The sequence below is a fragment of the Cavia porcellus genome, unplaced genomic scaffold (assembly GCF_034190915.1).
Source record: "Cavia porcellus strain 051 isolate PalLab524CR breed Dunkin Hartley unplaced genomic scaffold, mCavPor4.1 scaffold_19, whole genome shotgun sequence".
NCBI classification, from domain to species: Eukaryota; Metazoa; Chordata; class Mammalia; order Rodentia; family Caviidae; genus Cavia; species Cavia porcellus.
Genome location: NW_026947502.1, coordinates 15,158,878 through 15,186,809, shown reverse-complemented (window position 1 = coordinate 15,186,809; position 27,932 = coordinate 15,158,878). Strand labels below are relative to the sequence as shown.

General features: G+C 49.0%; 1 protein-coding gene and 1 long non-coding RNA gene across 7 annotated transcripts in view; one reads left to right on the top strand and one right to left on the bottom strand.

Moving 5' to 3' along the window:
• Positions 1 to 62: 62 nt before the first annotated feature.
• Positions 63 to 18,711, bottom strand: LOC134471601 (uncharacterized). The gene is made up of 3 exons (XR_010041079.1): positions 17,818 to 18,711; positions 4,035 to 4,076; positions 63 to 1,354 (listed from the first exon to the last, which is right to left on the bottom strand). It is a non-coding gene; the product is annotated as an uncharacterized LOC134471601 (long non-coding RNA).
• Pwwp2a (PWWP domain containing 2A) overlaps positions 18,705 to 27,932 on the top strand; it is a 38,286-nt gene continuing 29,058 nt past the window's right edge. For 2 of the 6 annotated variants that reach the window (XM_063230732.1, XM_063230729.1), the window contains exon 1: positions 18,706 to 19,399. In XM_063230732.1, the coding sequence (XP_063086802.1) occupies positions 18,822 to 19,399 (578 nt within the window). In that variant the 5' untranslated portion in view covers positions 18,706 to 18,821. Of the gene's footprint in view, positions 19,400 to 27,932 lie in introns of all 6 variants that reach the window. The other 4 variants (XM_063230733.1, XM_063230730.1, XM_063230731.1 and 1 more) reach the window with 3 other exon arrangements.

Genomic DNA, 27,932 nt, shown 5'->3' with positions numbered 1-27,932 from the left:
GGAGGACACTGCTGTGGGATCCAGGGCCTCAGCCGGATTCTTAGTGTCTCCAGTGTGTGGACAGCTCTCCTGCACTTTTTGCATTTGATGCTTTGAGTACTGTACTAAGTATTTTCCCTAGTAAACCCCGACTACAACACACTTCCTAAAGACAGTCACAAAGAAGACTTCTAGAACTGCTTTCCGAAAGTGGCAAGAATGCTGGGAGTGGTGACACATGCCTGTAATTCTAGCTCTCTGGGAGGCTGAGGCAGGAGGAACACAAACCCAGAGCATAGCCTGGGCAATTTACTCACTTAGAAAGACTGTCTTTAAAAAAAACTAAACAGTGTGGGGGTGGGGGGAGTAGGAATACAATGCACTGAGGTCTTGGATTCAATCCCAAGCACATCAAGAAAACGATGACACAAACTTCATCGCCATAAACTGGTTTCCTGGGGACACGTTCACATTCGGTGCACCCCCTCCCTTTGGTTGTTTGAGACTGGGTCTTGCTAGGCAGCCCAGGCTGGCCTTTAACTCCCGGCAATCTTCCTGCCTCGGCCTCCCCGAGCTGGGATTACCTGTGTGGGCCATGGTGCGTGGCTTCAGGCTCATTCATTTGCATCTTATCCAAGGCCGCTTTTGCAACAATGGCAAGACAACAGTGGCAGCCCAGGACATTTGCTCTGCTGTAAACCAGAGCTGTCAGCGATGCAGCTCTGGGAGGAGGAGGAGGAAGAAGAGGAGGAAGAGGAGGCCAGGTGGATAAACCGCATGGGGGAGGGATGAGTTTCAAATACAGAACAGGCAGGCTCTGCAGGGACCACGCCGAGCAGAGCAGGAGGGACCTTGGAGAGCTCAAGGCCAGCCCTTCATGTTTTAGTGGGAAAAGCTAAGCCTGGGGATGGGGCAACCTGCCTGCAGCTGACAGCCAGGTCTGGGTTCTGAGTTCCTCTTGGTGGCTGATGGGGCCACCTCAAGGGGCCTCTTCTGTTCAGCTTCAACTTCTCCCCAGGGAAAAGGGGAGGCATCTGCAGCTTGACCTCTCCCGCTTTCCACCTGGCACTGCACCCAGTTCTGCTGTAGGAGCAGCCCCCCCACTACCCCCCATGCTGGTCCAGGGCAGATCACACTCAGCCAGCCAGGTACCTTTTTCAGAAGAAACTCCCAGCTTCCTAGGGCTCTGAAGCAGCATCTGATTGTCTGTGCTGGGGAAACTTGAGCTTCTTTCTGGCCGATAAGGAGCCAGGAGGAGCAGCTGGCAGGCAGCTCTGGGGTGGTCCATGGTACCCCCCACTTCACCACCACTCTCTCTTCTCCTGGGTGAATGGAGAGGGCAGCAGCAGGGGAATTCAGAAGACCTCTTTCTAGTCTTGGGAAACAATGAAAGGAATTGTTTTTTTTGTTGTTGTTGTTGTTTATTTGTTTTGTCATTTTTTTTCCCGTCTTTTTCACTTTTATCGGTACCGGGGATCGAACTCACGACTGCCTGCTTGCAAGGAAGGTGCTTATGCCGCTGAGCTAAATCCCCAGCATTTTGAGTCAGAGTCTTACTATCAACTCAGGCCGGGCTCGAGCTCACTTTGTAGCCCAGGGTGGTCTCAAACTTGCAAAGCATCCCCCTGCCTCAGCCTCCCAAATGCTGTGATTATAGGTGTTTGCCATCTCCCAGACCTAAACAAACCTCCCAGCCCCCTAAATCCTAGGTGTACAACGATTGAAAAGTGACTTTCCTTGGGGAGCTCATAAGGGGACACACTACATGTGTGGGGGCAGGGAGAGGGAGGGATTGTCCAAGCACTAGGAACGGGAGGACCCAGCAGTCCTCTGACCTAGACCCAGAGCCTCCCAGGGCACGCTGGAAGGGTGGCAGGAGGAGGGGAAGCCTTGGATCTGATCAAGAGATGTGCGGGGCTCCAGGTCAGAGAGCTGCTGGGTCCTGCCCTTCCTGGGGCCTGCATTATAGATAGCTAAATGAGATAGAAATGTAGTAGGCAGTCAGACGGGGCTGGGACTTTGAGGGAGCCAAGAGTCCATCAGGATGGTGGCTGGAGGCCCATCTGAAGATGCTTCCCTCAGGGATGAAAGGAAGCCTGCAATTACTTCCGAGATTTCCTGCTATCTTGTTGTGGTGGGCCATCCTCACACACCTAGGAAGACTAGGAACAAGACTGAGACTGCTAAAATTAAAAGACAAGGCCAAAACTATAGATTATTGATCAAGATTAATGATGCCACTTATGTAACCTTGCTCCCACTGGATCACTATCACCTAAGCAATTATACTTGCAGTCGTGTTGGTTGATCATAATTTTGACCCACATTGCACCCACTCAGATTTTGCTCTATAAAATTGCCCTTGAAGCTGGTGTGGTGGCACATGCCTGTAATCCCAGCACTCAGGAGGCTGAAGCAAAAGGATCCTTTTGAGTTTGAGACCAGCTTGAGCTACAAAGTGAGCTCAAGTCCGGCCTGAGCTGCGTAGCAAGACTCTGACTCAAAAAGACAAAAATTAAAACAAAAAACCATAAAGCTACCTTTGAGAGGTGGGCTTCCTGGTAGCCCATTGGGGACCCCTCTTATCTTTTGGGAGCTATTCCAATTCTCCATTCTTTTCTTCCAATAAGCTTGCGTACTCTTTTTTTTTTTTTTTTTTTTTGGTCTTTTTCCTTTTTATCGGTACTGGGGATCGAACTCACGACTGCCTGCTTGCCATGCAGGTGCTTATGAGGCTAAGCTAAATCCCCAGCCCCCTAGCTTGCCTACTCTTAACCTCTGTTGTTTCTTAGAATTCACTCTTCGTCTTTGGGGAACAGGGACTTGGTGTATTTGCCATCCAGCATTTGCCTGTACCATCTGGACACTGGCTCCCCTCCCTGCTCCGACACATGCCAGGCTGTCTCAGCACCCACTGTCCCCTTCCAAGCTTCCCACAGGAAGTGGCTTTGGTTTCTCCAGACTCAAGAGATGTGGGCTCTGGAGCTCTGGTGTCTATTGCGCTTGGAGGGCGCCTCTCCAGCCCATCTCTCCCTGCGATGCATAATTTGCTGTGGGCCTAGTACATCCCTCACCTCCTCCTGGCTTTGAGGAGGCCGCATGGTCAGAAGGGCACACCAGGGTCTCATCTTTACCCCTGGTCCCCACCCCAGCCTCTGCCTGGAGGAGCCCACCCACACAGGGCCACTCTGCCTCACCCCTGTGACTCTGCCCTGCCTGCCTTGGCCACTTACCCCAGGGCCTCATCCTTACCTCTCATCCCAGCCTGGGCCTCCCCTGAAGCCCAAAGGGCAGGGACATTCTGTCTCCCTCTCTCCCTCTCTGACAGGGGCTCCCTATGCAGCCCAGGCAGGCCTCAAACCCACTATGTGCCTGCCGCCTCAAACCAGAGATGCACCGGGATTAGCCAGGGATTAGCCCCTCACCTGGCCGCTTTCCCTCCATACATCCTCTCCCCCTCGATCCCTTTCTCTTCCCTGCAGCTCTGGACTCCCCTTCTGCCTTGAGCGGGCCCAACCCCCAGCTGTTCCCTTCTAGCCCATTCCCCAGACCCCTGCGCCCCTCTGTCCCTCCACTGGTGCTTGTCTCGTGTTTTACCTGCACTGGCTTGGAATGCTGTCCTAAAGCTTTCGATTGCCCACCCAAACGGCCTGCTTTTCCTCGCACAGCCCTGGCTGCCTGCTGCTCAGAGCCTTGGCAGGTGTGTCCTCACTGTGCTTGGAAACAAAACAACCGCTCTGGTGGAGCGGAGCCCTGAGGAGCCAGAGGGGCTCACCCTGGGATGAGGGCCGAGAGCTCTGGCAGGGCGGCCTCCTGGGTGGGTCACCTTGGTTCTGACAGCCCTGGCGTGGTAGCAGCCCAGGTTCTCCTGCCCAACCCCAGGCGAGATCTCTCTGCACAAGAGCCTCTGTAAATCTAGCACTCAGGAGGCTGAGGCAGGAAGATCTCAAATGGAGCCGAGCTTGGGCTCCTGAAAGGTTCTTGCCCTAGTATGAATTACTGCACAATTATGGTGGTGGTCTAACATGGTGGAAGGCCAAAGCGTGAACGCTTACCTTTTCCTCCTTCTTCTTCAGCCCTAACTGCAACTCCCCTTCCTGTTTGTGCACAAAGAGAATTAGGATTATTTCCAATCAGTTCCTCACATCTCATCAATATCGCCCCATGCGCCACTTCCAATCAGAGGTCACATAAGCCTTTGCTGCCTCTCTGTATCTGGAGGAGGAGACAGCCCAACCACCACGGGTTGTGTGTTCCTTTCCACATCCTCAATAAACCTGTTCTTTTCTTTTTTGTACTTTTTGCTTCTCTGTTGCACCAGAAAACTCTAATAATAGCTATATAGTGAATTGAAGGCACATAGATGAGTCTAGTTGTATGTACAAGATATAAATGTAATGCATGTTACAGAGTGAGATACTGTTGCAAAACATGAAATAGAAAGGGCTTGCTGGACATGGTGATCTCAGCCCTCAGGACGCTGAGGCCAGCCTGGCCTACGTGGCATGACCTGTCTCAAAAAACCAAGAGACAGAGACTAGGGATGCAGCTCAGTGTGAGGCCTGAGTTCAAACCCCAGTACTGCAAACAAAACAAAAAACAAAACCAACATGGAGAAGGGACCTCTGCAGGTCCTGAGCATGCCAGGGGGTCCCGGACAGAATGCACAGCTCCAGGTATTTTCTCTCAGCTCTCTGACTACACCACTTCTGAGCTTCCTGACCCGGCTGTGAACCATTCCCCAGGTCTGGAATAGTCTTCCCTCTCCTTCCTTTGGCCTAACTCTGTTTATTTTTTAATTCATTCATCTATTCCTCATTCAACTCACACCTGCACTGAATTTACCTTCTGCCAGTCACTGCCAGGGCTTGAGATCCAGGAATGGACAATTTGCATCTGCTCCCCGGAAGCTCAGGATTTTTATGATAGAGACAGTCAATTAAGCAATTTCACTTAAAACATTTAAAACTTTCACTTAAAACACTGGGAGGCATCTGCCTGGCAAGTACAGGCCTGAGTTTGACTCCCAGTATCAAAAACAAAAAAAGCCTCTGGGAAACTGTCACAGGAGGATCACAAGTTTGAAACTAGCTCTGGGTACCTTAAATATTAGAGGCCTGGTATGGTGGCACATGCCTGTAATCCCAGCAAAATAGGAGGCTGAAGCAGGAGGATCATTGCAAGTTTGAGACCAGTCTGGGCTACAAAATGAGCTCCAGACCAGCCTGAGCTGCACAGCGAGACCCTTCTCAAAAAAGTGGGGAGGGGACCAAAACAGAGGTAGCCAAGGGGACATTCCTGAAAGACGGAACACAGCGTGAGCACACTAGGGAGACAGAAGGGAAATGGGGCCCCTGGAGAAAGCTAGCCGAGCTGAGGGAGAGCAGGCACGGGAGGTGGACGGTGAGCACTGGTCCCCTTCCCCCAAGTTCAGACAGGGGCCCAACCCCCATCCTTCCCCATCACAGTCGCTGTCACAGAAGGCTGTTGGCTATTCCTCAGTTCCTCATGTGCAGCCCACTAGCTCTGAGTGTTGTATTGTTCTCAACCCACTGCCTTTAAGATCTTTATCACACAGTGCCAGGGCCTCCAATCACCTCAAAACTCAGATGAAAAATCCAGGCCTAGCTCAGGGCGCAGCCTAGCAATGTTGTGAGTGAAAGAGAGTTTTTGGCACGGTTAGAAGACAGAATATAAAGTAAAGTGGCCTTTATTTTAAGAATGTGGAGAGAACACAGGACCACTGAGATCTGGCTTTCTCTCTCTGCCAGACACGTGGTAAGGGGGCATACATATAGCTTAGGTTTGGGGTGGAGCCTGAGGGGCATTACTGATGCACAAGTAGCTCATTGGAATTTATTTCACGCCACAGGTAAATTGTTTAGAGGTGGGGAAGGTGACCTCCCGCCTCCCAGTGCTGCAGCGTCCCCTTTAAGACAAAATCCTTTCAGTAAGTTTGATCCCTGGTACCAAAAAAAACCCCCCAAAACAGGAATCATCCATGGTCACAGCTGTCTTGGCTTCCATTTCTCTGTTCCAGGACACCCAGAAAAAACCCCAGTGCTTTTTCCTCCCAGACACCCTGGTTTGCCACCAAGCCACCCGGGCTTCAGGAAATGGTACAGGAAAATGCAGTGTGTGCTTTGGGGCTGGGGGCCGCCCAGCAGCAGAGCAGGTGTGGAGCATGCACGAGGCCCTGGGTTCAATCCCAGTACCAAGAAAACTTTACAAAACCCAAAACCAAGCAAGCAATAAACAAAAAACTACACTTCGTTGCACAGAGTCTCTAAACTGAAAATATTTAGAGACCGTAGATGTAGACAGAAGCTCTCTCTGGGTCCCTTAATCTGGTTAAAAATAACAGTATCTTTCAAATCGCAATATTAATACATGCTAGTGATATATTAACATGTACGTAACATAAAACAGAAACATAAATATTAAATAATGTTAAGCTGAGTGTGATGGTACGCCCTTATAATCCCAGCATTCTGCAAGGCCTCAGACAACGGGATCACAAATTCAAGCCCAGCCTGGGCAAATAAACAATGTAGCTCAGACCCTTTCTAAGAATGTTTTTAAAATACACAAAAAGCTGGGGATAGGGCTCCAGTGCAAAGGCCCTGGGTTCGATAAGATCCTCCAAAAGGAATGCTTTTAAGGGGCCCAGATCATTGCTGATTTCTTTCTCCCAGGCAGAAACTAAAGCACAATTTAGTGACTGGTAAGTCACAGTGGAAATCATAGACGGTGTGTGGAATGTTGGAGTCATGGCAGCCTATGTTGGAAGGGGATTTTTTTTTTTTGCTTATATTTTTTATGTCTAGGGAGAAAAAATTTTGCTTCTGCTCTCTTATGGTTAGTGATGGGGGCTGTAAATTAAACTGACAAAAGACAGATTAGCAAGGGAAAAGAGACTTAGTCATGTGCCCACAGAAATTCACAGAAGTACCCAATTCAAGAAAGTGGTTAGAACTGGGTGTGGTTATGCAAATGTCTATAATCTCAGCAACTCCAGAGGCTGAGGCAGGAGGATTGCTGTGAGTTTGAGTCCAGCCTAGGCTACCAAGTGAGTTCAAGACCAGCCTAAACTACATAGTAAGACCTTGTCTCATTAAAAAAAAAAAAAAAAAAAAAAAAAAAAGAAAAAAAAAAAGATACATGGATCTGGGAGAACAGATGAGGATAAGATAATTTTGTGATCAGCCTGTCTAGGTGCCAGTGACTTCTAGTGTGGGTTTGGGGCACTTTCCCTGGTTGCTCCTGGGGCAGATTCAGGAAGTTCAACTTCTTTTGGGAGGCTCTGCCTTAGGTGATCCCGTAAGTGCCTTCTGCTGAGGATGATTTGCATGCTACTGCAGTGTACTTAGAATTCCTTCACTGAAAAGTCCAAGGATAGATTGCGCTTTGGTTCACGCAGAACATAAGGGGTTCAATCTCTTTCATCAGACTTGTTTCGGTGAAGCACATTGCTTCTGCGGTGCTGGGGACTGAGCCCAGAGCCCTCCCACTCTGCTGCATTCCCAGCCTTTATTTTTTATTTTGAGACAGAGTCTAAGTCACTAAATTGCCCAGACTGGCTTTCACCTTGATCCTCTTGCCTCAGCCTCCCAGAGCACTGGGATTCTAGGTGTGTACTACCACGCACGGCTCTTTTCTCTCTGACACACAGGTTAACTCTCAGGGATGGCTTCTTTCTTGGCAGTCTCCTCTCCAGTCAGTCAGATGGCCTTGGGCTCCCCCAGATATGCATGAGCCAATGTGACTTTTCCCTACAGTTCCGAGAAAACATTCCTAGAATTGAGTTTCCTGGGATCCGGCAGGTGAGGAAATGGTTTGATGAGCCCCACCTGCCCCCCAGGCCAGTCCTGGAGCCAAAGGACAGAAAGTCAAGGTCAGAGTCCCCCGGAGAAGGCAGCTCCCGAGGAAGGAGCAGAGTGGATGCTGGGCCGGGGGCAGCCACAGATGTCCTTCCTGGGGGCCGTCCACAGGCACAGCACGGATGGCAGTGTCAGATGGTAGAAGCTGAGAGGCCCCTTCAGAGTGGGCTCATGCAGCCCTGTGTGTAGCAGCTGCCTTCCGCCACCCCAGGAAGCCCTGAGCAATCGCTGGCAGATGCCCAAATCCTGGGCATCCTCGGCGACCTGAGGAAGGTCTGCTTCTGGGATCCCCTCCCTCCTGAGCTCCTCAACAGGAGGACTCTGGGTCACAGCTGCCCACCAGGCGCCTTGAGCAGGATCCCCTCAGCCAAGTCTGGGCTGGCTGTCTCAACCTCCCACTCAGGCTGCATCCTCTCTGGGGACGTGGTCCAGGCACAAGGACACCCTGGTCCCACCATGCTCTAGGAAAACGCTGAGCTACCCGGGCCTGGGAGCCAGGAATGCGCCTCCGGTCACACCAGCCTGCCGGGAATTCCCTGAGCCTGGGGCCCTTGCATTGCCTGGAAAGCCCTGGCCTCTCTCTGCCCTGCTCTGTGGGTGGCTGAGCCCACTGAGGCACAGGCTCGTCCCCAGGGGCTCCTGCCAGCCCTCATCTCTCGCCTTCCATTCTCATTTCTTCCTCAGCAGAAGGCACCAGTAGAGAAGCAGCGTTAGAACCTCCAAGCCCAGAGCATGCATGCTGGTGGCTCCCAGTCCAGAACATTCTGTGCTTGGCTCTCAAGTGTTTAAGGAAGAATTTGAACCAACCTAAAAAATTCGTATGTTCCACTTCTCCAGGGTCACTGAGTTTGCCTGGCATGTCCGGGGGCAGTTGAGGGTCAGTATTGCCAGAGACAGAGTGGGCACCCTCCACGCCACACCCCTCAGACACAAGGGCTGCAGACTTTCTCCCCTGGGCCAAATGCCAGCTGGCTTTTCTTCACCGATGATGCTTTTTCTCTGGTGCTCTTTTGTTTTTGAGACACAGTGGGTCTCACTATGTACGCTGGCCTTGAACTCACCATGTAGCCTGATTTGGCCTTGCACTTGCTACAATCCTCCTGCCTCAGCCTCCTGAGTGCTGGAAGAACAGGTGTGTGACACAATCTATGACTTGTTATGGGTCTGAGACAGGGTGTGGTCAATAGTCAGGGTTGGTTTTGAACTTGCCTCGTCCTCCGGCCACCTTTTGAGTAGTTTGGGTTTAGTGTGCACTCCTCTCTTCCTTCCTTCTTTCCATTTTCCCAGTGTGGACTACTGAACTCAGGGCCTTCATACTGAGCTATACCCCTAAGTGTTTTTTATTTTTTACTTGGGGACAAAGTGTCATCCACTTGCCCAGGCTGGGTTCAAACTTATGATCCTCCTGCCTCAGCCTCCCACAGTGCTGAGATGACAGATGTGTTCCACCAAGCAGGATTCCACTTCTATTTCTTTAGTTTGCTCTATTATTCCACCCAGAAATAGGAAATGGATGGCTGAGGGCATTATATTGCAAGGAAATTGAAAAAGAACCTACCTCTTTGCAGGGGACACTATTCTTCCTAGGGGTTTCTATCATGGGTCTGGCCCCAGTCAGCCTTTGGGGTGCAGTCCCAGGCCTGCCCACCTCCGAGTCCCAAAGGAAGGAGAGGCAGGAGCAAGTGCATGCCAGGGTGCACACACCCTGCTTTGGGTACAGGATAAATGCAGGGGGTGGGGTGGGAGGTGAGCTTCCGGGAGCCCCAGAAGGTCTCCCCTGATTTTGCCCTGGGGGAAATAAACCCCAAGCGTGCCCAGCCCAGCACCAGGCAGAGTGAGTGGAAGCCTCTTGGGTTTGGGCTCAGCCGCGTCCCCCACCCCTGCCTCAGGCCTCGGGGGACCCAAACCCAGGCAGCCAGCCTCGGCCAACCTGTCTGCTTCTGCTTCTGCTCTTCTAGCTGCAGGTTCCTCCTGTGTTAAGTCCACTGTGAGCAGGAAAAACTGTAATAGCTTAGCTTTCTTTCTATTGGTACTGAGAATTGAACTCAGGAGCTTGCCACTTGCCAGGCAGATGCTTGTGCTGCTGAGGTGTATCCTGGGCCCTGGCTCAGCTTTCTAAGCACGTTTTTTGCGGTTCTTGGGGGTGATCCCAGGGCCTTGTCCACATTAGGCCTGCGCTCTGCCATGGAGTTATTCTCCAGCAAATTCAGTCAACATGAAATTTGACCCTGTGCTAAGAGGCCTCATGCTTATAAGCTAACCTCATTTCATCGTAATTTTTTATTGGGTAAAAGTGTATGTAATGTAAATTTTATCATTTTAATTCTTCCCAGTCCTGAGGATCAAACCCAGGAGATTTTATCATGAAGCTACATCCTCAGCCCTTTTAATGTCTGATTTTGAGACTGGGTTTCACCAATTCAGCCTCTGGAGTAGCTCGGACTACAGTTAGGCAGCCCATTTAACTCTTTAGTTGTGCAATTCTGTGGCCCTGGGTGCATTAGCATTGGTGTATGGTCAGCCTTGCAACCACCATGATGCTATGCAGTTCAGGCTGGCCGTGAACTCGTTTTGTAGCCCAGACTGACCTCGAACTCACAGCGATCCTCCTGCTTCAGCCTCCAAAGCACTGGGATTACAGGCATGTGCCACCTTGCCTGGCATCTTGGGGGTTTTTTGGTCAGTTGGTTGGTCTGGTTTGATTTGGGCTCAGGTTTCAGTTCTTTGAGACAAGGTCTCACTGTGTAACCCAGGCTGGGTGTGAAGTAATTAATTAATGTATTTATTTATTGGTACCAAGAATTAAACCCAGGGCGTTGAGCTTGCCAAGCAGGTGCTGTACCACTGAGCGACATCCTTGGACTTATTTTCTTATCTGGGGGACAGGGCCTCACTGCGTAGTTCAGGCTGACCCTAAACCCACTATGTAACCCATGCTGTCCAATTTGTAGCAATCCTCCTGCCTCAGTCTCCTGAGTGCTGGGATTATAGACGGCTGCCACCACACTTGACTGTAAGTACCTCTGTCTGACATTCCTACACTATCTTTTTTTGTGCCTGCCTTAATTGATTTAGTGTGATGTTCTCAAGTTTCATCCATGTTGAAATAGGCATGAGACTTTTATTGTTTTTAGATCAAATATTTTCTTTCTTTTTTTGGTACCAGGGATCAAACTCATGACTTCATGCTTGCCAGCCAGGGGCTATGCCACTGAGCTGTATCCCTGGCCTGGAGAGTTAAAAACTGCTACAGTTTACCAATAAGCAAACCAAATCTCAAAATATTAATTTTCCCATAGGGCTGGGGATTTAGCTCAGCAGCATCAGCGACTGCCTTGCAAGTGTGTGATCCTGAGTTCGATCCTTGGTACTGATAAAAAAATTAATTTTCTTGTCTACAAAGTAGATTAAAAGGAATTTGTTGGGTCAGGCATGCAGCTCAGGGTAGAGTGGGTCAGTACAGTGTGAGAAGCCCTGTGTTCTAGCTCTAGCTCTGGAAATGAAGGTACACAGTTAGCCAGGTGTGGTGCTCCACGCCAGGGAGCCCAGCACTCTGGGAGGCTGAGGCAGGAGGGTAGCATGTTCCAGCCCTGGCTGGGCACTTTGGGAACTTAGCAAGATCCTGTTTCAAAATAAAAAATAAAAGAACGAGGCATGGAGCTCAATGTGAGGGCCTGGATTCAACCCCTAGTTCCACCACACACATAAAAAAAGTCTATTATGTTGGTTGGTGCCATTGGACTGTGGGCCTGGCAGGCATTACTTCTTTCTGAAACTGGACAGCCTTTTCTTCCTCTCAGTGAACAGCGGCAGTGGACCCAAACCCGGGGCTGCAGACACTGCTGAGCTGCAGCACCCCATCCTGAAGCCTCGGGAGGAGACATTTAGCACCTTAACCACACACAGATTACTCAGTCACGGCTGTGACAAGAGCCGGGTGGTCCCCTGCTCCCCACAGAGCCCCACAGCTGCTGCACAGCTGTGCGGTTTTGAGACTCCCCACAAGGCCCCTCCCACCCGCACCTCTCAGAGGCTGTGGGTGGCTGTGGTCCTGCAGCTTGCTGCCGGTGACCTTGGCATCCTGAGTGAGCTGTCCTCCCCTCCTAGCTGAAGACCAGGACCTGTGGCTCCCAGTACTGCCCCTCCTTAGGGCTTTTCCTCATAGACACCTTGGCCCTGGGGGGGACATCCTTCCACGCTGTACAGAGCTGTCTAGTGGCTTCAGGCTCCTGGATGCCAATAGTTTCTCTCCCTGCCTCATCCCAGCCATGACAACCAAGAATGTCCCCCAACACCTGCTCTGTCCCTGGCGAGCACTTACCCACGTGGTGAAGTCGCACAGTCTGGCATGCCTCAGGTCTGAAGAAGACTCCGGAAGCCAGCCCTGGCTGGGATGAGGACTGCTGGGGCTGCTGCGGGCTTGCAGTCTCAGGGCTGAGCTGTTTGGTTCTCCAGGTGCTGGAGGTCCTCAGCTAGTCTCTCTCCCCAGAACTGTTCTCTCTCTCTCTGTTTGTGAGACAGGGTCTCACTGTGTAGTTCAGGCTGGCCTGGACTATGTATCCCAGGCTGGTCTTGAACTTGTGGTGATCCTCCTGCCTCAGCCTCCCAAGTGTTGCGATTACTGGTGTGTGCTACTGTGCCTGGATTTTTTTTCTCTTAAAAGAGCATCAATATATTGGCCCACAATAGAAAACTCTGCACAACACTTCCTGCTTCCAGCTCCCTGGTGGGCTCATGGGGGCCTTTGTTTTGTGCATATCATGATTCTTTTTTTTTTGTCTTTTTCCTTTTTATCGGTACTGGGGATCGAACTCACGACTGCCTGCTTGCAAGGCAGGCACTTATGCCGCTGAGCTAAACCTCCAGCCCCCCATATCATGATTCTTTTTCCTTCCCCCCTTTGCATCCTCCTCCCCTTCTTCTTCCTTTTTCCTTTTCTTCTTGTACTGAGGTTGAACTAGGGCCTCATAGGGAACTACATCACTCATTCTTTTTGTTGCTGTTGATTTTTATTTTGAGATAGGGTCTCACCAAGTCACTCAATTACCAGCTCTGTGTTTGAACTCAACTCTGCTGCCTCAGCCTCCCAGACTGCAGTGTTTACAGATGCACACCACCATATTCAGTTACAATTCATCTTCTCCCCATGCTCCTTGGCCTCCCAGATCACTGACCCCAAAAGTGTCACTAGTGTACCCCCTACATACACACCTCTGAGTCCACTTCCCGGAACCCAACCCTGAAACCATGCAGGGTGGGTGGTGGCCACACGTGAGCCCTGAATTTGCCAAAATTTGCCGATCAGGGTCTAGAGAAATCATAAACCAAGTTTTCCCACAGTGGCTCCTAGTACCTGTACTAAGAGACAAAACTGGCTCAGCAAGGTGCTGCTCCTAGGAGGCCCCAGGATCTAGGGTCCGGGGCTCACTAAACCCTGGTTTCAGGGGAAGACAGTGCCGGAGGCACCAGGAGACCCAGGAAGCTGCAGAGGGCAGAGAACAATCAGTCACTGAGTGGAGAACTGGCCTGGGGAGTAGAAGCCTTGTTGGCGACATCTGTGCAGGGCGGGCCTCTTTCTCTTCCATGGATGAAGTTCCTACTGTGTGCAGGTTAAAACACAAAACAGGCAGGATCTAATTTAGTCCATAATGTGTTAACGGTTCTGATCCTGTTTTATAAGGAAGGTTTTTTTTTTTTTTTTTTTGGTACTGGGAATCGAACTCACAACCATGTGCTTGCAAGGCCAAGCTGGTCTTGAACTTGCAATGATCCTTCTGCCTTAGCTTCTTGAGTGTTGCTTTGCAGGGACAATTAAATCAAAACTTAGACCAGAACTCTCTGGAGAGGTTGAAGCAGGAGGATTATGAGTTCTGGGCCAACCTGAACTACCTCAGGAAGATGTCTCCAAAAACTAAACCAAACCAAACAGAAAAGCTCGCAGAAATGGCTCAGCCTGATTACACATAGGCAGCAATGGGGAACTAAGGGGAGTCAACCCAGGAGTTTCTGATTCTATTGTCCATGCCCCTGCTACTCCCATGCCCCCTGCTATGAGTGTAGACTTAGAACCTGCAGTTCCAGGGCCCCAGGGCTGGATGTCGCCCAGCTAGGCCCTTAGAAATGCAACTGAGGCCAGCCGCAGCCATGCTATGCACACTCTGCACAGCAGGATGCAGGCAGGGTCTCAGGCCTCCCTGGACCAAACCTCTCACTTCACCAATGGAGAAAGCATGACCTAGAAAAGTGAGGAGTCTGAACTCAGATGCTGGTGGGCGAGAGGAGCGAGAGGAGAGCGTGGACTGAAGCCTCCAATGCTGTGCTCTTCCTCCCGTTCTCTCTCAGGGCCCCACAGACTCAGATTCTGGTGGGGGCTGCTCACTGGCCTTAAAACAGCTCAGTGGCTCTGCCGGCATGCATCTGGGTGGTGGCTCTGGTCCCAGAGTATCCCGTGCTCCCTATGTCACTGGCTCCATTACAGACTGGATCTTCTTAGGGAAAACCACCCACTCCTGAAGAACCTTGAGGACCCTCTGCCTGCGGAGTCCAGATTCCCCTCAGCCTGATGGGCCAGCTGACGAGCAGTGCCACCTGCAGGGCCCCATTTTCCCACCAGGACTGTGCAGGAAGAGGGGACATTCCCAGGGACTCGAACAAAATCTGTGTGCTTAGTCCATGGCACTAACTTAGAGAAAATGTGTGCCTTATACTGTTTTTTTTTATTGTTTTTGAGACAGGTCTCATTATATAGTATAGGTTGGCCCTGAACTCACTCTGTAGCCCCAGTTGGCCTCCAACTTGCAGCAATCCTCCTGCCTCAGCCTCCTGAGTGCTGGGATTACAAACATGCTCCACGTCACCTAGCCACACTTACTTATTTTTCTTTCCTTTTTTGGAGACAGGGTCTTGCTATATATTCTAGGCTGGCCTCAACTCACAGAAGCCTCAGCCTCTCAAGTGCTAGGATCATAAGGTGCCACCATGCATGGCTTGGAAGCTTTCTGTGACCACTCTGAGGCTCCCTTTCCTGCCAGTGTTGTTACAAGGATTTATGTGGATGCCTGTAAGACAAACCTCACCGAGACCTGCCAGCCAGCAGGGTTTGCTAGCACTAAAAAACCTGAGTTTCAGGAAGCCCCCTGAGAGTCTCACAAGCTGAGCCCATTAGCCAGGTTGCACTCCAGCAAAGCGGGGCTTGGGATCCCTGTTTAAAGAATCTGTTGACCTGGCAAGGTTAAGATAGACACAGAGGGAGTCTGATTGATAGGGTCTTGCTGTGTAGACTATGCTGGCGTTGAACTCTGTCTTCCTGCCTCAGCCTCGCAAGCGCAGGAATTACAGGTTTGCACCACCATGCCTGACTCTTTGTGCTGTTGTGTTTTTGAAGTTTCTATCTGTAACTCCATTTCCCAGTGTAGCTCTGGTCAGCTTTGAACTAGCAGCCTCCGGAGTGCTGAGACTACAATATGGGCCACATAGCTGGCAGAACGATGTATCTTGTCTAAGAAACTAGCAGTTGTAGATAATTAATATAAACTTCTACAGAAAAGTACACAGAAGTGCACAGGTGGTTGTCTCTTGATCGCAGGCGTGTGCCACCAGGCCTGGCAGAATGCATCTTTAAAAGCCAAAAATACCTATGTAACCCAGACCAGGAAACAAATCCTCAGAATCCCAGAACACCTCGCTCATAAGCCCTTTTGAAAGATATATTTTGCAGTCCTGGGAGTAAACCCAGGACATTGTGCCTACCACGGAGCTTTGCCCCCAGCCTCGCTGCCCTTGAAGTCATAGGTTGGATTGTTCTCTTTCATCCTCACCAAAGATCACTCCCATCCTGACTTCAAACAGCAGAAATTTGCTTCAGTACCTGATATACCCAAGGTCATACTGCATGAGCAGAAGAGCTTTTTAGGAGATTCTCAAGAGTGATATATTCAGAAGTGCTAAGACGGGATAGGTGGGGTGGGGGGACCTGACCTGACTTGGTTTTGTTTTTGTTTTCTGTACTGGGAATTGAACCCACGGCTGAGCTGCACCCCCAACTCTTTTGATTTTGAGACAGGTTCTTGCTAAGTCGCTAATTTTCCTACACTGAGACTGAACTGGTGATCTTTCTGCCTCAGCCTCAAAGAGTGCTGAGATTACAGACCTGTGCCACCACACTTGGCTCTTATCGACAGGTTTGTTTGTAGTTATCTGCCACCCTCTTGGTTTAGGAAGCAGGCAAGCTGATTGTAGAAGAGACGTATTGGTTCTCTAGCCAGAAATAGGCTCAGAACAGGAAGAACAGCTCATTCAGTGCCCATAACTTGACAGTTATATCCTAGGCCTGAGTCTAAAGTCTGATTCCTATGTTATTTTCTGTCTATAACTCCATTTCCCAAGAGACCATGCCGGGGGTGGGCATGAAACTAGTTTTATTTTCTTTTTCATAGGTTTGGGGGATGAACCCAGGGCTTTGCTTTGTGTCACACTCCCCTTTTTGCCCCCTCCCAAAATCTTACTAAGCCATTCAATTTAAATTACCTAGAATGTTTTTTTTTTTTTTTTTTTTGTCTTTTTATTGGTACCAGGGATCGAACTCACAACTGCCTGCTTGCAAGGCAGGTGCTTATGCCGCTGAGCTAAATCCCCAGCCCCTTAGACTGGGTTTAAACTTGGTATCCTCCTGCCTTAGACCCAGAGTGCTGGGGTTTCAGCCATGTGCCATTTTCATCTCTGAACTAACATGCTGGATTAAGGTTCTATTTAATCTTTTACAAGTCTGATTATCTGAGGTTGGTACCTCTCAAGTAGGCCCAGCCCCTGGCATCCACATGAGTCTCAGTTTCTGGATTTTTTTTTTTTTTTTTATATATTTTTTGTCTCACTATTCAAGGTCTCACTATTCATATACAAAGTGGCCTTGGGCTCACTTTGTAGCCCAGGATGATCTCAAACCTGCCTGCTTCAGCCTCCCGGGTGCGGGGATTACAGACTGGCCAGTTTCTGGATCCTGTGAATAACTACTGGGCCATCATGACTGTGACTGAGGTCTATGTTATACACTTTCTGTAAGTTACATAAGTAAAAAGCAAGTCTTCTTGGTAAATACCATTAAGCATAAGTGAGCTTGCACAATATATGCAAAATAGCTTATCAGTGAGGGAACCAGTAAGGAGCATGCCTAGCTCATACTCAGATGACAGAGCCAGGCAGTCATAGGGAGGCTCCTTCACTTTCATGAGTTTTTGGCCACAAAATTGTTGCACCCTGCACAGTATGAAATGTAAGGTGTTTGTGATGAGGATCTGGGGAAGCTACCACCTGACAATCATCTGTCCATCCAATCTTCTATCCATCTGTCCAGTCCTCCAACTATTACCCACCCAACCTACCATCTAGACAGCCACCAACGCCGAGTGATTCTCCATGACCCGAGAAACAAGGGTCTCCTTTACTCTAATTCCACACTAGGAGGAGGCTGACTGCTGCAGTAACTTAAGGCACAACAGCAAATGTAAGAGCCAGATTACCACTAGATTTAAAGTTCCCCGAGGGCTGAATACACCCTCCTTTTTTTTTTTTTTTTTTTTTTTTTGAGACAGGATATTGTTCTGTCATTTAGGGTGGCCTTAGAGAGGATCCTCCTCCCTCAGCCTCCTGAGTACTAGGATTATAAGCATGCACCACCATGCCTGGCTTTTTAAAATTTTTTCCCCGAGACAAGATCTTGCTATGTGGTTGAGTTTGGCCTTGACTTCACCCTACAGCTCAGGTTTGGCATCACTCTCAGCAATTCTCTTGTCTCAGCCTCCCCAGAGCAAGCGTTACAGATGTGTACCACCACGCCTGGCCTGAAATACAATTCCTGCGAAATAGGTTCAGTAGATTCTTACATGCACGACAAACCAAGACAGTTAGAATGTGAGTAGAGAAGTAGGGGCATCAGAACACTGAAAAGAGAGATTTTCTGTACCTGTCACATAGCGGAGGCCAGGAAAGCACAAGGTTTAGTCAGGGAAGCACGTGCGTCCCTTTCTCAGTGCATCCGGGGAGAATAAGCAGATTGGGGACTACTGCAGCTCAATCTAACGTGCAGGACGGCTCTTCACACCTGAGCATTGTCCTTTTGCGCGCCGTAGCTCCCCAGAAAGTAGACTGGACCTTTGTTTCTAAAAAGCGAAGTCAAGGGGAAGGTCGTTCCTGTCAGGAGGCTGGCACGACTGCCACGCGGTCACAGGGGCGTCGCGTACATCACTTCAGCCCCAGCACGCGGCAAAACCAAGAACAGGGTAGGGGCCCAAAAAGTGTTTGTCGATTTATTTTCAAACTTTAGCTGCTATTCTCAAAGAAATCTGGCGTACCCACTTTCGGCCGAAAGCAGGTCGGCGCCTAGAAATAACATTTATTCTAAGGCTTTCTGCGCAGGGATTCTTGGGAAGCGGTCCCCCGCCTGTATTTTCCCGTTACTCCTCCCCTCAATCGCCTTTCAAAGAACCAGCACGCTGCATGATTCCCTCCTTTCTCCCACCTCGGAAGACCTGGTTGATAATGGGCAGAAGCTGCGGCCAACCATAAAACTGCATTTCGTCTACCAGCCAATAGAAAGAGGGCAGAAGTAGACAGCTCAGTTAGGCGACCTGTCACGCCCCCTTTAAGCACACCCTCACCCCGCCTCCCAGATTCGGCATTTGACAATTCATCTGGCCAATGAGAAGTTCCTACTCTGTGTGGAAGGGTTGGACTGAGTGGATGACAGACATCCCGTTCTGGCCAATGGAACCTCAGAGGTGCGGGAGGGGTGTAGGACCGAGCCAATGGCGCGGTGCCAATAACGAGCATGAGGGAAAGGGCGGGACGAAAGTGTTCGCGGGAGGGAGGGGAAGGCCTAGGGAACTAAGCAGCGCTGCCGCCGCCGCCGTGCCGCCGCCGCCGCCGCCGCAGCAGCCCGAATCGGAGGAGGGAGAAGCCAGGAAGAAAATGGCGGCCGTGGCTGCAGAGGCGGCAGCGACTGCGGCGTCCCCCGGGGAGGGGGGCGCCGGCGAAGCCGATCCGGAGATGGAGCCCATCCCCGGCAGCGAGGCGGGCACGGACCCCCTCCCGGTCACCGCCACCGAAGCGTCGGTGCCGGACGGCGAGGCCGAGGGGCGGCAGTCTTCGCCTCAGGCCGACGAGCCGCCGCCGCCGCCGCCGCCGCCGCCGCCGCCGCCACCAGGGGAGCTCGCCCGCAGCCCCGAGGCGGCGGGGCCGGAGCCAGAGCAGGAGGCGGAGGAGAAGCTGCCCGAGCGGGCGGCGGAGCCGGCGGCCACCCCGCCTCGGGAGGGGCCGGACCTCGCGCCGCCACCGCCGGCCCCTGAGGAGCGCGAGGAGGCGCCGCGGCCGCAGCCCGCAGCCCCGGCGCTCGTGCCGCCTGCGGGCGGGGACTCGGCGGTGTCGCAGCTGATCCCCGGCTCGGAGGTGCGGGTCACGCTGGACCACATCATCGAGGACGCGCTCGTCGTGTCGTTCTGCCTCGGGGAGAAGGTCTTCTCCGGGGTGCTCATGGACCTGTCCAAAAGGTACCGCGCCGCCTGCACGCCGGCCCCTCCCGCGCCCCTCGCCCCCGGTCCCGCTCCCCGCTCCCTCCGGGCCGGGATCGGAGCGAGATGCCGAGGGGGTCCGCAGAGATCGGGGTGGATGCGCGCGGGGAGCCCGACCGTCCTCAGATTCACCTTTAACTTGAGCGACGTGGAGGAAGGGGTGCTGCCTCGGGGTCCCCGACAGCCCACCTGTCACTCCGAGCGGGAACCTTTGTCGGTGTGCACCTTTCTTGTTTCTGATGGATGTAGTTCCCCGTAGGTAACTGTTCAGCAGTGGAGTTCCTTCTGCTCATTTTAACGATAGTTTCACGAAAATGTAAAGAAACGGGATATCCAGGTGTTTTAGCCCTTTCATGTCAAAGTAGTGTGGCCTCCAAGTGTTGAAGTGACTTCTGATGCTGTAGAGACAGTTTCAACCTACTGTATTTTAAGGACGAGGAGATTCGAGTTCACCAGGGAGCCTCTCAACAGTACGTTTTCATCTCTTGATTTAAAATGGGCATGGGCAGTGCGTTAAGCAGGTGAAGCGGAGTTTTCAGTGCGGAGTTAACCTTTTTATTCTCTTCTTTTGCAGATGTGAAGTGCAGGGACTCCCACTCACGGCTTTCCATTCTGTTTCCTGCAACAGCACACACTGATGGTGTCTCGCCTGTTTGGAAAATGGCTTGTGTTTTACTTTTAATTCCTTGCCCTCCCATCAGGACACGAGAAGCCTTCTTTTCCACTTGGGGAAAAGGCCATTTAACTCATTGAAGTATGGCATTTGGGGAAAAATAGGGGTCCTGCACAATTGCTCTGTATGCTTTTAATGTTGAGGGTTCTTTTTTGTTTTTACTTTTTATTATTTTGTTTAATTTTGGAGTAGAGTTTTTGCACTTTTGCTTTCATAGAAAGCAGAATAAGACAAGTGTGCTTTCTACTGATGTATTTATTTACTAGCAAGAGAGACACTCTAGTGTGTATGCTATTGAATCAAACAGAAGAGGAGGCCAGTGATTGTGAGAATCTGAATTTCAAATCTGCAAAAGAAAGGTGCAAAAAGGTAAGTTTGTTTTGAGAATGGAGTGGAATGGATGGTGCTTTCCTGTTTTGAGGTGATCACTGTGTCAGTGTTTTTATTTATTTGTTGTGTTTTAGACAGTGGTCTTGAACTCACTGTAGTCCAGGCTGGCCTTGAGCAGCATGATCCTCCTGCCTCAGTTTCCCACTTGCTAGGATTGCAGGCTGCACCACAATGCCTTGCATTTTTTACTGGGTCCGAGCTGGCCTAGAACTCATGTATTTGTCAGTGGTTTATTTTTTGAAAACTTTGGTAATGAGTTTTACAGTTCTACATTTTGGTCTGTTTTGTGAACAGGCCTTTTTTATAAACAGGAATTTGTTTTTTTCTTGTTTTGGCAGTGATGGGTTGGGGAACCCAGGGACTCCCTCATGCTAGGCAAGTGCTTTACTCTACTGAGCTATAAGCCCAGCCCTAGACAGCAATTTCTTTTGTTGGAGGAGTTTTTTTTTTTTTTTTTTTTTTTAATAGAGATTGGATCTTGGTAAATTGCCCTGCCTGACATGAGTTCAAATTGATAACCTCGGTGTAAGTGGTTTTCCTGCCTCTTCCTCCCAGAATAGCTGGGATTGTAGTGATTGGGACTGTGGGCCTCCTGTGCCACCATCTTCCCTGAGCTTGGAGGAGTTGTGGTATGTTTATGTGTTTGTGTGACTGTTTGCAGTACTGGGCATTGAGTGCAGGGCCTTTGCACTGAGCTACATCCATGGCCTTTAAAATTTTTTTTTGGTACCAGGTATTGAACTCACGACTTTATTATAATTGCCAGCAATTGCCAGCCAAGTGCTTCAGTTGCTGAGCTATATCCCCGCCTCCCTTTTTAATTACTGGGAGAGGGTCTGGCTGAATTGCCAAACTGTTCAGACTGGGCTCAAACTTGTTATCATCCTGCCTCAGCCTCTCAGTGAGTGTACCAACCTGTCCTGCTCAGGAGGAGTCTTCATGTGAATGTTTTTCTCTTCATCAGTGTTTTGAAGAGGAAGGAGGTCCCTGAGGCAGGATTGCTGCCAGTTTGAAGCCAGTCTGGGCTACACAATGAGTCTGAGGCTAACCTGAGCAACCCAATGAGACCCTGTCTCAAAAAAAAAAAAAAAAAAAATGTTTTTTTTTGGGGGGGTACCCAGGGATCGAACTCAGGATCTCATGCTTGCAAGGCAGGTGCTTACACCACTGAGCTAAACCCTCAGCCAAGATCTGATTATTAATTTTTTTTTAACTATTATAAGAATCCTGTCAGTTTATTGTTTTTGTTTTCTTGCACAGGGATGGAACCCAGGGCCTTTTATGCCTGCTAGGCAAGCACTGTACCACTAAACTAGAGTTTCATCCCAACTTTTAATTCCAGAAATGACTTGTTGAGCAGAGTGCTGTGGCCCTTCCTGGGTGCTTTGAGAACAGCATATATGAGACAGTCCCTGGCCTCCAGAAGCTTTTGTGGGATATAGTAGTCACAGGAAGGGGGAGGAAGTCAAGCTCAGTGGCTTTACAACAGCTAGGAAGGAATTACTGTTGAATGGATGATTAACTAGTGGAGAGTCCCCTTTACCTGACTCAGTATAGTGTGGGAAATGGACTTTGCTGGTAGATTTTGTAATCTGCTTGTAGCTTTTTTTTGGAAGCAGGGTTGGGAGGGAGCAGGACCTTAGGCTCCCTAGGCAAGGCCTGTACTCCTGGGCTCACACAGTCCTGCTGGGGCTTCCCTGCAAAGACCCAGGAGATACTTTTTATTCTGCCTCTGTCACTTTAAAAATAATTTGTATCCTGTTGAAATTGGCTATTGAGTTAATACCACTGGATACATGTAATAAGATTTTTTTACTGAGTGTCTATTTTGTGTCAGGCATTTATATCTTATTTTATTTCTTATATTTAGGAGGAAATAGAGATCCATTTAATTTGGCCAGTTTGTCAGTGGCAGTAAGGATTTAAGCTTAGGTTGGTCTGCTTCTAAAACCTGTGCTTTTTCGACTCTAATTTTTTTTGGGTTTTTTTTGTGTTTTTGAGGAGTATCTTGCTATGTAGTTTAGGCTAGCCTTGAACTCACTTTGTAGCCCAGGCTGGCCTCTCTACTTCAATTTTTTTTCTTTTTTTTGTCTTTTCCTTTTTAACGGTACCGGGGATCGAACTCACGATTGCCTGCTTGCAAGGCAGGCGCTTAGGCTGCTGAGCTAAATCCCCAGCCCCCTACTTTAATATTAAAATATTAGTTGGACAGACAAGTTTTTCTCCTTAGCAGAAGGTGACAATTTGTGTATTTCTGAAATGTAGTGCTGACCTGGATTTTAGTGGCCATCTGGGATTTTTTTTTTTTTTTTTTGTCGGTACTGGGAATCGAACTTACGACCACATACTTGGAAGGCAGGTGCTTATGCTGTTGAGCTAAATCCCCAGCCCCACCATGTGGGTTTTGATTCCTGCCCATCTAGTAGGATAAATGGGAAAGAATTAACTTTTGGGAGATTGTCTATGTCTGCCTTTTTTCACCCACAGAAAGGCCCAGTTACTGAACTCATGGCCTTGTGCTTGCCAGCCAGGTGCTGTATCCCCACCTACTGCTTTTATTCTTAACTGCTCACTCATTGTTCTGGGGAGTGAAACCTGGAGCCTTCATACTGAGTTATGTCTTCTGCCCTCCAGTTTGGTTTTTTTCGGACAGTGTCTCACCGTGTAGTTCTGACTGGCCTTAAACTCACTCTGTAGCCCAGGGTCACCTCAAACCAAGGTGGTCCTCCTGTCTCAGCCTCCTGAGTGCTGGGAATATAAGCATTGAACTGTATTTTTGATGGTGACCTCCTCAAGATAAAATCACCTAATGGTAGCTTAGTTCATGCAAGTATACGCCATGATGTTCTCAACAGTGACATATTTCTTTCTTGTTTTTCCTGTACTGGAGACTGAACTCAAGGCCTTGCATGTCAAACGAGTACAGTTTCACTTAGCTACATCCCTGGTTGGGATTTTGTTTTTTGGAGTCTCACTGTGTAGTCCAGGCTGGCCTTGAACTCTTGCTTCAGCTCCCCAGCCTTTCGGGTACTGGAATCACAGGCATGTTCTGTCACACCTGCATCCCCAAACCTTTTTATTTTTCATTTTGGGGTACGGGGGATTGAACTCACAACCTTGTGCTTGCCAGGCAGGCGCTTATGCTGCTGAGCTAAATCCTTTTTATTTTTGTTTTTTGAGATCGGGAATCTTGCTAGGTTGCCCAGGCCAGCTTTGAACTTAACGATCCTCCTGCCTTCGAGGTGTGCCACTGCACCTCGTAATGGTACTGTGCTTTTTCAGAACCCGTGGCTCAGCAGTGTGTGCCTGTGATTGTAAAGCCCAGATGGAGACGGTTGTGCCACCTTGTTTTGACTGCTACTTTCTCCTTTCCTCGAGGTGTCTTTCTTGGGCCAAAAATGACTTGGTCCCCCTTAAATGGAAGGTTATTTTGAGTGTCCCGTTAAAAACAGCTTTTGTGTAGCATAATACATATCTGAAACTCAAAACCTGCAGATGAACCTCCCATTCTCAGTTTACACTAGGCACGTGCCCTTTCTGGTTTGGGCGATTGCTGTGTGCTGGAGAACCCCGGCCTGCAAGGCCGGGCAAGCGCTGCAGCCCTGAGCTGCATCCTCAGCCCTCGTAGTTTAAGTTGCATGCTCAGGAGTGGTGTCTGACTGGTAGTGTGGTGTACTGATGAGCCCTATAAGTTCTGTTGGAGTTTTCCTATGTCCCTTTCTTCCTTACTCTTTGTACTTTCAGGCTTTTTGGTTTGGTTTTATCTTTTGAGACAAGATTTCCTTGTGTAGACACAAGGGTAAGTTTGAAATCAAGATCCTCTCGGGTGGGGGATATAGTTCAGTGGTAGAGCTTTTGCCTTGCACACTCAAGGGCCTGAGTTCAATTCTCCAGCATTCAGGTTATTTTGTCTTTTTCATTTTTATCGGTACCAGGGATTGAACTCACGACCACCTGCTTGCAAAGGCAGGTGCTTATGCCGCTGAACTAAATCCCCAGCCCCCCCATTCAGGTTATTTTAAGGTTATTTTAGAATAATAAATTCAACCCTATGGTACTTTTTTTAGATCCCTAGCTCTTTAAATTTTGAAGCAGGGTCTGTCCTTAAGTTCTCTAGGCTGGGCTTTATTCGTTCTTCCCGGCTTAACTGCTTGAAGTGCTGGGGTGCCTGTGTGTGCCACCATGCCTGGCCTGTGGCACCTTTCTGTCGGACCTTTTCTTACGGGAAGTGAGCCTGCACGAGTACCTCAGCATCCATCACTGTTTATTTTTCAGTCAAATTCGTTACTCCCTTATCTCCTGCACTGGTTTATTTGGAAGCAAATCCCAAGCATTTCCGTAAATATTGCTCCATAGATCTCAAAAAAGACAGACTTAGCAAACTATTCTGTCATAATCACACCTAAAGTAGTTGTGACAACTTTTTAATATCTTGAGACATCCAGTTGATGTTAAAATGCCCCAGATTATCTCAAGATTAACTCAGCCCAGTGCAGTGGCCCACGCCTGTAATCCCAGCTCCTCAGGTGAAGGCTGAGGCTGAAGGATGGCAGTTTTTTGTTTGTCATCCATAGGACCTCAGTGTGGGATTACAGCGAGAAAGGGATACTTCAAGAATGTTTTGTTCATCTGGATGTGGTGGCGCTTGCCTGTAATCTCAAGACTGGGGAGGCTGAGGCAGGAGGATCTAGGAAAGTTCATGGCCACCCTGGACTGCCTGGACTACTTTTGAGACTGTCTCAAAAAAACCCAAAAAACTCTAACCTCAGCAGCAAACTGAAAGGGCAACAGCCCTGGTCCTGCCAGTAGAAGTGTTTATTTCTTACCTGTCTGCAAACTCTGAGGCCTGTTCCTTAAAAACAGTGCTCACTTTGGTAGTTCAGGTATTTCATCAGTTCAGCTTAGGTGCCAAGGGCAAAAACTTTCAGCCTGAGCCTTTGAAAAGGTAGTTTCTCACCTTAGTCCATTCTGACTTGAAGGGCTATTGTGTACTGAAACCAACGGTTTCACTCGAAGCAGAGGATTATTTAATGTTTATTTTCATCTTTTTTCAATTCTTATCTCAAAAATAGTTTGAAAGCCTGCTTGGAACCCTGGACAATCTTAGTCCCTTTTTCTTTGCCTGACATAAATTAAGGAGTCCTGAAGTACTTGTGCTATAAGTGCTTGTGAATTTTCATTTCGTGGCACACACATACTAAAGGTTGCAGCTGGTGGAATCCCGAAGTCACTGCTTTCCTGCTTTACCTTACTTGTGTGTACGTGGGGATACTGTTGGCACTGAAAATAATTGAGATGATTTCTTTAGAAAGCTTCACATTTCACTGTGTAGGTTCTTAAATTGTAGAAAATTACTTATTTTTAAAGGAAATATAAACCAAGACCATGATTTCTTTTCTTTGCAGAGACCATGAACCTATGGTGCAATAGCCCTACTTTTGGTGGGAAAAATATACAGCCATTCTGGTGGAGCAGTGAGTAGTGGTATCGGTAGCTCTTACTAAAGTCTCCAGGCTGAGAACTGAGGCCTCAAGGCGCGTGCTTGAATGATTGTGCTGAGTTGTCATGATTTAAAACACTGCAACATTCTTTTGTGGATATTCTGCTTACATCTCATGGAGTCGGTAGAAGGCTCATTGCTAGTAAAAGTAGCCAGGGCAGTGCTGGTCACTGCGGTGGGGACAGGATGACCATGGGACGCCTGCAGCTGTACCCCAGAGTGAGTCTCCTCCCCCCCCGCCCCCCAAAGTCCTCACATTAAATCGGAGTGAGTTCTGATGGCACTGCTGGCATGCTATGCTCATCTGACTGTTTTAAGTGATTATTTGTTGAGTACTAAAAGTCTAGCTTCAATCTGACAGCAAAGAATTCTGGTATTAAAATACCACCAGGCATGGTGACACTTGTCTGTACTAGCACTTCAGAGGGTGAGATGGGATTGCCATGGGTTTGAGGCCAGCTTGACCTTCATAATGAGTTCAAGGCCAACCTAGCCTGCATAGTGAGATCCTGTCCCAAAAAGTGTCATAACTAATGTATTATTTCTGAGTAACTCTATATTGGTAAATGAAATATTTTCATAGTGTGTTGTATGTATGTATTTTTGTCTTTTTAAGATGTTCAGGCTGGTCTTGCACTCACAGTGATCCTCCTGCTTCAGCCTCCTCGGTGCTGGGATTACAGATATGTGCCACCATACCCGATTTGTTTATAGTATTTATGCCTATAAAAGTGAATCATTGCTTCATATTGGCCCTGTTCTACCTAAATTCCCAGATGAAGTCAGACCCACATTACCAATGGGACAAAAGTTTGCTAGAGTAAAAGATCTCAGAGGAAGATAAGTGGAGGTCAAGTTTCATTCTGGGTGGGTTTAAAATCAAGCAAAACACTCTTGGGCTGTGGTCCCTCCCTAAAACATACATCTGTTACTGAACTTATCCCCCAATTTGTATTTAAACAGGTGATTCTGATGTAGATGGTTCTTGGGCCATTTTGGAGATACCTGGGTTTTAGGGGGTGGTTCAGCCAAAAGAGTAGAGTAGCTTTTTGTCCCATTTTAAATGACTGGTCAGGTGGGCTTGTGCACCCTTGTGATCCTACCCAGGGAGGCTGAGGCAGAAGAATCACTGTGAGGTCCAGGCCAGCCTGAACTACATAGTGAGACCCTGTCTCAAAAAACAAAAGTTCCTGGTTGATTTAGATGAGACATAATTATAAACTAAGCAGTATTTGTGGGATGTGCAACTTGGGTGGCACCCCGGATCCTAACTGTGCAAATGGTAATTAAACCTCCAAATGGACTCTTGGATTTGGTTGCCTGCTGTATGTTTCAGGAGTCCATAATTTTCTTTTCTTTCTCCTTGAACAAATTATATAGTTGCCTTATTATGAGACACTGCGTTAGAGCTTTTATGTATTTATTTTCTGGTTTTTTTTTTTTTTGTTGTTGTTGTTGTTTTGAGATAGGGTCTCCTGTGTAACTCAGGCTAGCCCTGAACTCAGTGTAGCCCAGCTTGGCCTTGGACTCATACTGATCCTCCTGCCTCAGCCTCCTAGAGTGCTAGATTTTGTAGTAATATGTCACCAAGCTGGGCGAGAGTGTTTTAGGGCTTTTAAAGCTTCCCTCTATGATACTTAATTTCACCTGTTATATTCCTACCATTTTAGAACTTTGCCAAGCTTTACTTTTTTTTTTTTTTGTCTTTTTCTTTTTTTATCGGTACCGGGGATCGAACTCACGACCCGCTGCTTGCAAGGCAGGCACTTATGCCGCTGAGCTAAATCCCCAGCCCAAGCTTTACTTTTTTTTTGTCCTTTTCCTTTTTATCGGTACCAGGGATCGAACTCACGACTGCCTGCTTACAAGGCAGGCTCTTATGCCTCTGAGCTAAATCCCCAGCCCCTGCCAAGCTTTACTTTGTATAGTAATGGTTACTGTATATTTCC